Source organism: Poecilia latipinna, unplaced genomic scaffold, assembly GCF_001443285.1.
Source record: "Poecilia latipinna isolate Pla-1442-1.1 unplaced genomic scaffold, P_latipinna-1.0 Scaffold292, whole genome shotgun sequence".
In the NCBI taxonomy this organism is placed as follows: domain Eukaryota; kingdom Metazoa; phylum Chordata; class Actinopteri; order Cyprinodontiformes; family Poeciliidae; genus Poecilia; species Poecilia latipinna.
In genome coordinates, this window is record NW_015112908.1 from 45,008 (window position 1) to 56,565 (window position 11,558).

Consider the following 11,558-nt stretch of genomic DNA (forward strand, 5'->3'; position numbering starts at 1 on the left):
AGATAGAGGGATAGACGGAGAGAGAGGTAAAAGACAGAAAGGTGAACCTATTCTATCCTCTACTATCCAGTCTGACTGGTTCGTTCTTACAAACGTCAGCCTGCAAGACAACAAGACAAAAAGTCAAGTGACCAAATGATCACAGAGGACCTACATTCAAGGACTCTGCTTCTGTAGGGTCACTGACGTCATCGGTGACGTATGATTCGGCTTTGACTTTGCCAACCGAGGATCACGTGACCAGCTGAATCAATCAGATGCAGGTGACGTCACAGTCCTACTTCCATACAGTATTTGAACGTAGGCACTTTTCCTTTTTAGCCATCGCGCAGGAGGCGTAAGGGAGGAAACTTACTGTTATTGACGTCACAGACTGACGTCAATAAGAGGTGTTCTGACTATCCAGCATACCCGTAAATCCAGCATACCTTACGGCAGACATGTCCAAAGTCCGGCCCGGGGGCCAAATGCGGCCCGTGGTCAAATTTCATGCAGCCCGCAGCCTCTGTCATAAAATCAATAACGTCTGGCCCGCACGTAGAATTAATACATTGGGCAGCAGTACTGTTACCTGCATAGGGTGTAGCTTACACACTAAATGCCGTTCCTCATTTACCCACTAGAGGGCAGCAGCCCGTGTGACTCAGACCTTTTGCAGATGGAGCTCATTGAGCTGCAGAGTGATGCAAACAGCCGCCAGCAGGTCGGCACCAGCAGCTTTTTCTCGTCAACTTTTACCGACAGGTTTCGAGAGATTCTAGCATTTAGAAAGAAAATGCTAATCTTGTTTGGGTCGACTCTCACTTACAATCAATCAATCAAATTTTATTTGTATAGCACATTTCAGCAGCAAGACTTGTGCACATCTTTTAGCTAACATTACCTGCATCCAACAGCTTTACTCAACTCAGCCGGTTAGTTTGGGGGAAAAAACTGTGAAAAGTTTTTGCGTTTTGCTGGTTTGCTGCCATGATTCTAACACACCTGCGTAGCTCTGCACAGCAGCAGCAGCAGGTCTCCTTCAGTGCCGCACAGGTGTAAACCCAGCGCGAGCGTCTGAGCGTTCATGTTGCGTTTGAAGGCGGCTCGGAAAAACAGCTTACGACATGTTAACAACGGATTAAACTGTTTTAGCTGCTGAAAAAGGTGACAGGACACGGATATGAGAAATGGGGGAGCTCCTATTGTATCAAATTGATATAGGAATAACAGACTGTTGGCCATTCTAAGGTAAAAACAATAAACAGTTTCCAGTCCAAATGTAATTTGCACTCAAGAGTACAATTACTTCTGTTTAAAAGTTAGTGTTAAAAAATTGAAGTTAAGTGAATATTCAATTGCATATGCTATGCATGTTTCAAATGAACCAAAAGACATGCTTAAGATCGCTGAAATTAAAATAAAAAAGCAAATGTGAAACGCAGAATGGCTTGCTGAAATTTGTTTAAATATATTGCTGGTATTTATTCCAAAATTTCTAAAATTTACAAGACAGGATGTGCACTGTGGTGCCAATATTATCAAATCTAAGAAAATTCCTCTGGAATTGATCTATAAATTTATGAACAAAGACCACTTTTAAAGTTTTCAAAGAAATATGTAACATTGGAGGCAAACTTCAAAGAGCAAAGACTTGTCTTTTTACAGGACCCTAAATATGATTTGATTTCTAATCTGCATATGTAGCTTTTACAAAATGAAATTTTTTAAATTTTTGTTAAAACTGTCATCATGTTGTGTCAGTGAAAGACAATCTGTGAAAACATTAAGCTCCACACTTCCTCGCTGTATCTCTATAGCCATCTGCAGAAATGTACCATTCCTGGTCAGAAACAACCAATCAGAGTCAGGAGGAAGGTTTTAGCACTGTCAATCAACCTTGTGTATGCCCTGTTGGATGTGATAATGGTGGAGAAACAACTTGCTGTCACCGAAAAACAGTTTTTCCACAGCCAGTGCTGACGATGCTAATTAGCCTGAGCATTCATGAGAGGCTCTGCTGTCGAGAAGAAGCTGTAGTGTAGCAGAGAGCAAGAGGGAGCAATTGAGCAGCACATATACAAGTTTGATTGACAACAGTGAAACCCCCCTTCTGGCTCTGATTTCGTGTTTCTGACTAATTTGTGTATTTCTGCAGTTAGCAATGGGAGAAAGCAGACGAGCTCGAATTTTTCACAGATCTACCTCACATTATACGGTCACAACATAGTAACACATTCAACATATATGTAAAAAAACCAACAACTTTTTTTTTAATTACATACTACAGTTTTAAGAATATTTGTTTTATTTTTATCATAACCCGGCATATTAATTAAAAGTCTTACTGAGAACTATGTTGGCTAGCTGTGAGAAAAACCCAGGATGATAACAGATTCCTATGACTTCATTGATATCAAAGGTGTTGCTCTTCGTCTGTGTATATTTAGCTGTCAGGCCCGATCCGTCTCCGTCTCTTTCCTCCAGGTACAGCACATGCGCAGGAACCTGGACCAGAGTGAGGCGGCCATCATTCAGGTGTTTGAGGAGAAGCAGCGTGTTTGGGAGCGACAGATGGACGAGCTGAGGCAGAACTACGCTTCACGTCTGCAGCAGGTGACCTCAGTTGTATAAAACAGCTTCCTGCGGTAACCTGTGCTGCCACCACCTCCTCTTTCAGTGTTGACAGTACGTTAGGGTGACGTTAAATGTTTGTTTTCTTCCGTATAATGTTTGCATACGAACCAAAAAGCTCAATTTTGGTCTCGTCTGAGCAGTTCACCTTCTTTCACGTTTGCTTTGTCCCATGAATGGTTTCTGACAAACTGCAGACAGGACATCTAATGGCTTCCTTTCAACAGTAACAATCTCCCCCTCAGTCTTTCATAAAAGGTAGATACTGTACATGGAGTGCACAGATGTCATGTCAACAGATTCTCACACCTGAGTTGTGGATTGCTGCTGCTCCTCTAAAGTTATTGTGGGCCTTTTGGCTGATTTTCTCAAATAAAGCTTTCAAAATCAGCTTTATTGGTCAAGACTGCGTGCACAAATAAGAAAAATGACTTAGATTTTCAAGCTCTTTCAGGCCTACATTTATAAGGTATAAATATACAGACTTTAGAGGAAATAAAATAGGGATAAAAGAAGATATAAATGCATTTTTTTTATATTAAGAAAAGGAAAAAAATATTGTTGTTTCCTTGCTTGGTGGGTCAGATTATGGGGTAGACAAATCTCTGTGGGTTTCCATTTGTTCCACACTCTTAATTTTTAGTGGACAGATTGTGCAGTACTGTGGCCTGGCTATAAATGCAGGTCACACTTTTGTTAATTTTGCATGTAAAACATTCAGGACACAGCCTTTCCCTTCCATTTCATAACTATGCACTGCCTTATCTTTCAAATAAACCACAGCAAAGCTTGTAGTTGTAAAACAAGAAAATGTCAAAACGTTGACAGGATGTGAATATATGTTACAAGCTGTAAATAGTACATTTACGTTCCCCTGTAGGTTACCCGCCGGGCTCAGCGCTCCCAGACCGCCCTGCAGGCCCAGATCACTCGTCTGTCTCAGGACAAAAGGAGGCTCCAGGAGGAGATGGCGGCCCTGTTGGCTCAGAGAGAGGAGCTGGAGAGAAAGTGCCTGGACTACAGGAAAGAACAGGCTGACATCCTGCCGCGTCTGGAGGAGACCAAGTGGGAGGTGAGACATGAGATGTTCCACTTGACCAGTTTGGTAAAATGACTGCAGGCCTTCATTGTAGGTAGGATTTAAAGGTGAGACATTGTGCAGATTCATACATTTGGTTTGGAAATCAAATCAAACAAATAGCATTCATTTTCTGAATAAAATATCAAATAAGAGTCGACATCCCTGTTTTCTCCTTCCTTTCATTCAAGCATGTAGAATCACCATGACTCAAGATCTTCATAAACTTATCTTTCTGAATAAAAGTGCAGGATAATCCTAATTTTTAAAAGAAAATGTTGATCAAAACTCGCCTCTTTTGCAGCAATTCCATTCTCACAAATACACTAAATGTATACAGCTTACTAAGTCACAGATGTTTAGCTGTACATTAGAGAAGATATTCAAAACAATGCATCAAAAAAAAAAAAAAAAAAACATTATGAGAGGAAAATCAGCTTTATTGCGAAGAAATACTTGAACAGAGTTGTAGGAAGGAACCGATTTGTCCATGTTTTGGTACATTATCCTTCTAAATGACCTTCTGACAACCCATTTTCAGCATATCATGCAGTAAATAATGTATTTTAAAGCATTTTTTTACATTTCTTTTCTATGCGTTGTTCCTGTGACAGGTTTGTCAGAAAGCAGGTGAGATTTCCCTCCTGAAGCAGCAGCTCAGAGAGAGTCAGGCTGAAGTGACCCAGCGGGCCGGAGAGATGGTGGCCCTGAGGGGTCAGCTGAAGGAGCTCAACGCCCAGCTGAGGGAGCGGGAGGAGGTCATGCTGGGTCTGAAGGATTCCTACAGCACAAAGTGTCTGGAACTGGAGAAGTGTGAAGGCGAGCTGAGGAGGACACTGTCTGAGGTGGGCTTTTAAAGCAAACGTCTCTGTTATGTTAAGAAAAAAAGACAATGAGATGAATTATTCATGAACTTTACCAGTCCATCAATGTTGTTCATACAAAACTTGGTATAAGTTGACTTTAAAACATAGAAAACAAGTTCAGTTTTTAATTAAAATGTTCAATTCTCACTAATTGGGTTATAAATTAAAAGCATACATAAAATTCTGTTTTGACAAATATTTACTATGTTTTCTGTTAATGCAAATCAATGAAATGTCAAAGGTTAGGAGTTTGTTGGTAGAAAATCAGTATAATTGAGAAAATATTTGCGCAATTTTTTTCAGTAGTTTTACACAGAGTGACCCTATTTATGAAACATACATGAAAATGACTGCAAACTATATCCACCATGGCTGGTGTTGGGGAAGTGGTCCCCAACCCTGCTCTTTGGGGACGTCATGCCTGAAATCCTGGCAAGTAATTCAAGCATCAGAGTTAAGTGTGTTGAAGCAATGACAGATCTAAATAACGTAGGATCACTTCCCAAGGATCCAGGTTGGAGAACCCTGCTTTAAGCCAGTGGCTCATCATTGTTTCTTCCAAGCGCCTCCCTTTTTGGTGCCCCACTCCATTCAATAAATCAAAGAGTGAAGCTCTGTTACTGAGGGCAGACAGGTGTCACCCGTTTGATTGACACAATCAAACAGTTGCACCTCCTACAAACAAATGGAAATCCAGGAAATCCACTAAAACGTGAACTGGAGGAAAATGCTGCTATCCACACTCAAATAAACCACTTCCTCTAATTTCAGTGCGCCTGCTCACCACCAGGGGGCGTCAATTCCTTACTGAATACTCAGTAAATTCAATACAAAACTCATTCAGGGCTTGACTGACACATTTTTGGTGCCTCCAACATCTGATGGCATCCTGGAAAACTTCACATGTTGCCAATATCTTCAACAGGACGGTTCAATGTAAATGATATCCATCAGTTAGAATAGCCTAGTCAAAGTCCAGGCCAAAATTTAAGTTATAATGTAAGAAAAAGATAGAAAATTCGTGTTTTTAGTCCTTATCCATCTTGTCTGGCTGAGTTTGCAAAAAAAGTAATGAGTAAAAATGATTTGTTTTAGCTGTGAATAACTGGTAGGCATTCCCCATAAGACTTACATCTGTCAATGCAGCAAAAGGTGGATGAACTAAGTAATGATTCAGAAAGGATGACAAAAAGCACACCACACTCTTTGTCTATAACTATAAACTAAATCCAAAAGTTACAATGCTCTGTTTACATAAGAGTTTGCATTTCTTTTTCCAAAAGGTGTCCATCCTGAGAGAGAAGTTGGGTGTGTTTGAGGCAGAGGTGCTAAGTTTAAAGCGTGCTCTGAGTGAAGCGAGCAGAGGAGCAGAAGTGATTGTGAGCCCAAACTTGGCTGCAGCAGGGTTGCTGCCACCGTGGGGAGCTGTCCACTGCCTTCGAAACCCAACTGAGCCCCCCACCAGCTCGCTCACCCCCACGTCCGACACCCTGCTCAGCCTGCAGAGCGATGAAGCTAAAGCCCAAAGGCAGGAAGCTCAGAGACAGGAGAGGCAGCAGCGTGAAGAAGCTCAGTGGCGCGATGTGCAGCACCGGCAAGATACCCATATGCAACAGGACATCCAAATGGGTCAGAACCCGCAGATCAGACCGGAGGCCCAGCTCCGCCAGGAGGCCCAGCTCCGGCAGGAGGCCCAGCTCCGGCAGGAGGCTCACCTTCGCCACGAGGCCCAAATCCGCCAAGAAGCACAGCTGCGTCAGGAGGCCCAGCTCCGCCATGAGGCTCAAATGCGCAATGAGGCCCAGCTCCGTCACGACTCCCAACTCTGCCAGGACATGCAGCTGCGTCAGGAAGCCCATCAGCCACAGCGGGCGCAGGAGGGTCACTGGGATGAGGCCGGGGAGCTGCGCAGGCAGCTTGAACAGCTGCAGGGTGTACTGCGCTTGGAGCGGCAGCAACGGGAACGACAGGCCCTCAACTTTGACCAGGAACGGCACACCTGGCAGGACGAGAAGGAACGGGTTCTGAAGTATCAGGCACAGCTGCAGCTCAGCTATGTGGAAACTCTACAGAAAAACCAGGCTTTGGAAAAGCGCATGAGCCAGTTGGGAACGAAGCAAACCACAGTCTCCACCACTACTGTTACCACTACCACCACTGCTTCCCCCACCTCCTCCAACTCTCCACCTCCACCACCAGCCATGTCGCCTTTGTCTCCTCAGCAACTCCCTTCCTTCTCTGGCCCTTCTTCCCTTTCTGGTCCTTCTTCTCTCTCTGGTCCTTCTTCTCTTTCTGGTCCCCCTTCCCACTCTGGACCTCCCTTTCTGTCTGGTTCACCTTCCCTTTCTGGTCCTCCTTCCCTTTCTGGTCCTCCTTCCCTCTCTGGTCCTCCTTCCCTCTCTGGCCCTCCTTCCCTCTCTGGTCCCCCTTCTCTCTCTGGTCCTCCTTCCATCTCTGTTCCTCCCTCCCTCTCTGGACCCATCGCCCTCACTCTCTCTCCTCCCTGTGAAGACCAAAAGGGGCCCCCCTCGCTCCACCAGCTCGCTCCTCCGTGGGCCGGACCATCGCGCCTGGAGAGGATAGAGTCTACAGAGATATAGACACAGATTCATGAAGCTAATGCTCAGTTTTTTCTACACTCACAGTGTTGAGGCCTCTTCCACAAAACCTATTTCAGCATACAGTAGAAAACAAGGTCTAAAACAATCACTTTTTCAAAGCAACAAACCTATCAGGAACCAACATCATATCAACAGGAAACTGAACTACATTCTGCATTATCGCTGAATTTTTAACCTCCTAAGAGGCCTTTCTGTCTCTCTTAGTGTTGCACATGGATACATCTTACATTACCAGAAACGTGTGCCATGGGTTTGGATGGCAAAAGAAATAGAAAACAATGAAAAAAATTAAAATTACAGACCTAATACGTGCATCATTTAAGTCCCACGCTAGAAAAGGAACAAGACAATCAGGGATATTGTCGGAAATGATCAAGAATATATTGTGCTGTTTATTCATTGTAAGTCTATGTCACTGGTTATGTAAAAGTAGAATTAGTGGTCAGAGTGTGTGACGTCAACTTACATTTTGGCCAGAGAGCGCCTTACCCCATCCTTCCCAGCAAGTGTAAGAGAGCAAATTAGTGCTGGGAACTGAAAAAAAAAGAAGAAGAAAAAAAGATAGAGAGCGTGGTTATTTATTTTCAGTGCTTTATCTGTAATATCAGCACACCAGCTGCGCAAAACTATTACACGGGGCTGGACTGTTTTCTTTTTTAATCTCAGCAGATGTTGACCCCTGAGGTCTCACACACATACACAAACATACACTGCACAGGGTCCAACACACATGGCCCATTTAAACACTAAGACCAAGAGAATTTATATTTTCTACAAATTGAATTTAAATACGATGGCTTAGCAGATAATCAGCCCAAACTGAGTATAGATGACATTTTTAAGCATAAGAGAACTCCATCAGCTCTCACTTTAGATTCTCTGCAGTGACCAAAAATGAAGGTCACAGGAGCACGAACTCCTTCGCTGAACTGCAAGAACGTGAATGTACGCACACAGTTTGAATTTGAATAATGTTATGATAATTGTGTCTCTGTGCATTCACTGCCAAGAAACCAGCCAGTCAGTCAGGCAGGCAGTCGGTACCCCCAAAAGGGAAACATTTTATAGAATGTATGATATACTTGCAGAAAGATATACCTATTATAGTTATAGATTGTAAATGTGCGCGTGTGAGGAGGTATGAGAGAGAGTGTGTGCATGTGTGTATACATATGAAAAGCTTCAGCTTATGAGATTGAAGATAGAGGGACTAGTGGCAATACAAACTAAGAAATATGAAGGGAAAAGATGCGATGCTTGTTCAAAAACATTGAGAATTTTAAAATGGAAATAAAAACACAATGCAATGCTTTGCAAATCTCTTACAAGTGGATAAAATGAGCTGTCTTGCGATCTCCCGGAATGGCACTGAGACGAGGGATGTCTGGGTTTCCCTACTGTTATCCGGGCAGCTGCAATGAGTGGAATACCACCAATGGTTGGACGATAAACCCATATTTCATTCACTGTGGAACATAGAACACATATTAAATGTGGAAACTAATATATTACATCATTTGTTCAAGATTGTTTAATAATAATCAAACCAAAAAATAAAAGTATGGAGACCAGTTGCTGAAGTTTTTGGAGGACAATGCTATCCCAATCTTGTCTGATACAGGATAGTTGTTCAATAGTCCTGGGTCGCCACGCAGGCAAATTCAGCCCCTCTTGAGAACATATGCTGCTCTGAAACCTGTGTATACTCACTTTATTCATTGTTGCAGCTTTGCAGCTAATCTGGCTTGAGATGACTTGAGGTTTGTTCCTCTCATGCAGGAAGCAGCCATCAAAAGATGGGTACACTGTAGTCATAAAGGGGTGAACATGGTCAGGAACAATACTCAGGTAGGCAGTGTTTAAACAGTCTGTAGTTGAATCTAAGGGGCCTGTAATGTGCAAAAAATATATATATTTTATTTAAATTTACTTTTGAGAGATTCAACCTTAGAACCGCACTGCTGCAAATGGCAGTCAAGAGTTTCTTATCTGGAACGTAGGCCATCCAAGATGCTGGTCAGTCTGTGGTTCAAGCAGGGGACTTCAAGTGCCCTACTGTCTTGTTCATGAGAGAGGATAGGATAGAGCAGGAGATAAATAGAGAAGTCAATTGAAATGGTTTGGGAATCTTCTCAAGGTGCTTCCAAGGAGCATCCCTATGAAGGCTTTCATGGTACGCCCATTTGGGTGAAGACTCTTATGATGGCCAAGAATTGGCTTGAGGAACTCGTTATGTATTCCTTCTGGGAAAGCCTTGGGATCCACCTGAATAAGCCGGAGAGTGTTGCTGGAAAGAAGGTGTCTGCATGCCCAACTGTTATCCCAACGGCCCAATCTCAGATAAAAGGAAGAGAATGGAGGGATGGAAACTGTGGTACGATATCTTAGTTTGTATATTTGCTACGTTTACTAAATTATCTTCCAATGAATAAACTATGAGTGTGGAGCAGGGGTCTCAAACTTAATTCCTCAAGGGCTGGTGTCCTGCAATTTTTAGATGTCTGTCTGCTTCAACACACCTGGCTCTGTTATGAGCTCATTAGCATAGATCTATTGAGCTAGACTGAATGATAGTGACACAGCTTCACAATTTAATTTAAGTGTGTAGGACGAGGGACACATCTAGAAGTTACAAGTCCTCGAAGAGTGCAGTTTGAGACCAGTAATTTAGAAGATTTGCTAACCATTGCATTGCGCTTTTATTTACATTTAACACAATGTTACAGCTTTTTAAAATTTTGGTTGTATAAATAAAAGGTACATAAAAGCTTGTGAGACTAAAATTTTACATCGAGGGTGTGTGCATATCTAGAAAACTCTTACTTTCTTCTGTATAATTTGCATAGACAAAAACAGAGAAGGAGGAAGTTTTAAAAAAAATATCTAAAAAGTGGTAAGTTTGCCTTTTTAAAGGAGAGCATTCAGGCTAACTGCACTATGTAGTGTCCTACACATGAGTTATGATGTACAGTAGAGTCAGATGTGAATATCACGGCTTTTATAACTGTTGTTTATGCCAGCATTAAAAAAAAATGTTGCTCAAGAATATTAACTTATCTCTAAGGTATTACATAGTATTATCATCTTTATTACTGTTATTATATTATGGTGAATTGAAGGATGAAAAAATATGTGCCATTTTAGCTTTCCTTTCTGTGTTATTATTATTTTTTTAACTGTGTAGCTAGCCAATTGGCTGCCCATAATGGTGCAATCATAGCAAACTTGTCCAAAAAAATTAAAAATAACAATGTTCCTTTTGTTGTAGGTGATGTAGTTACAGTATTGCATTGTTTAGAGAGAAAAATGCTTCTGGTTTTATACATGTTTCAAATTTTTATTGTTTGCATTTATGTTAGTACTACTGCTCTGGCTTGATTAAAACCATTCATTTGTTAAGATTCAGCAGAACTAATAAAGATATGTGAATTATTCAGCCGCTTTTGTCCACGAGTAAGTCTTTTTAATGCTCTAGAAAACACAAGATTAAATTCTGGAAGGAAAAATGTTGACCTGCCCTTTTTGCTCCTTGCCCCAAAGTGCCTTTTGGTCAATTTTTTTTTTTTTTTATATTATTATTTTCAAAGCCCTCTTCTGACACATAATAACATGTACTAAAATTATTTTTTTGTTTTGTTTTTTTTTTTTTGTACAACATAATAAGCCTTCCGGTCACCTTGTTACCTTTGACCTTTTGCCCGTGACGCATGACGCAGTTGCCTCTCGCGCAGTGAGATAAGGCGGCTAACATAAACATAATATAAGGATATGCTTATATTATGTCTATGGCGGCTAACTGGAGCTCAGCATAGCGAACGTTGCAGATTACAGAACAGTTTTTGGTGAATTAGATATTTTAAAAAAAAACGTTGTAGTATCGTTTCTGCTTCAGCACGGAGTCGCGGTTTAAGCAGAGAGGTAATGAAATACAACAGACACTGACAGGCCTCTGCGTCTGGCTCTCTCTGAAGAACTACTGAGCGGGAGGAGACAGCCAGGTGAGGAAAAACTGTTATCTATCGATTCAGTATTTTTATCATACAGACATTAGGCTGTTGTTGTTATGCTATTAGCTAACTACTAGCTACGACTTTGCTAGCAAAGCTAGATAACTGAAAAGCTTCTTCCCTGTACTGTTAATGATATCAGTCATTCTTCAGTATCGCTTATGCAATAGGGGCACATCGCCCGTCCAAAACTTATCATCTCCATAATGGATAAATGTCCGATCTTCTAATTTCCTTTGCTGCATAATGTACATTGCATTTATTGTAGCGTGAGGTAAATATATCTTGAAGGAGAGTAGCACTTAAATAAAAGTCCAACAAGGATATTAATTTAGATTTAAAAATTACTCACCCTGAATTACCACGATAGATA

General features: G+C 41.6%; 1 protein-coding gene across 1 annotated transcript in view; it reads left to right on the forward strand.

The window, feature by feature from the left end:
- The window catches only part of lzts3b (leucine zipper, putative tumor suppressor family member 3b), a 31,952-nt gene extending 21,338 nt beyond the window's left edge, over window positions 1-10,614 (forward strand). The window contains exons 5-8 of the mRNA XM_015034239.1: window positions 2,467-2,595; window positions 3,494-3,685; window positions 4,306-4,536; window positions 5,841-10,614. Coding sequence (XP_014889725.1) covers window positions 2,467-2,595; window positions 3,494-3,685; window positions 4,306-4,536; window positions 5,841-7,157 — 1,869 coding nt within the window. The 3' untranslated portion in view covers window positions 7,158-10,614. The remainder of the gene's footprint in view (window positions 1-2,466; window positions 2,596-3,493; window positions 3,686-4,305; window positions 4,537-5,840) is intronic.
- Window positions 10,615-11,558: the final 944 nt, after the last annotated feature.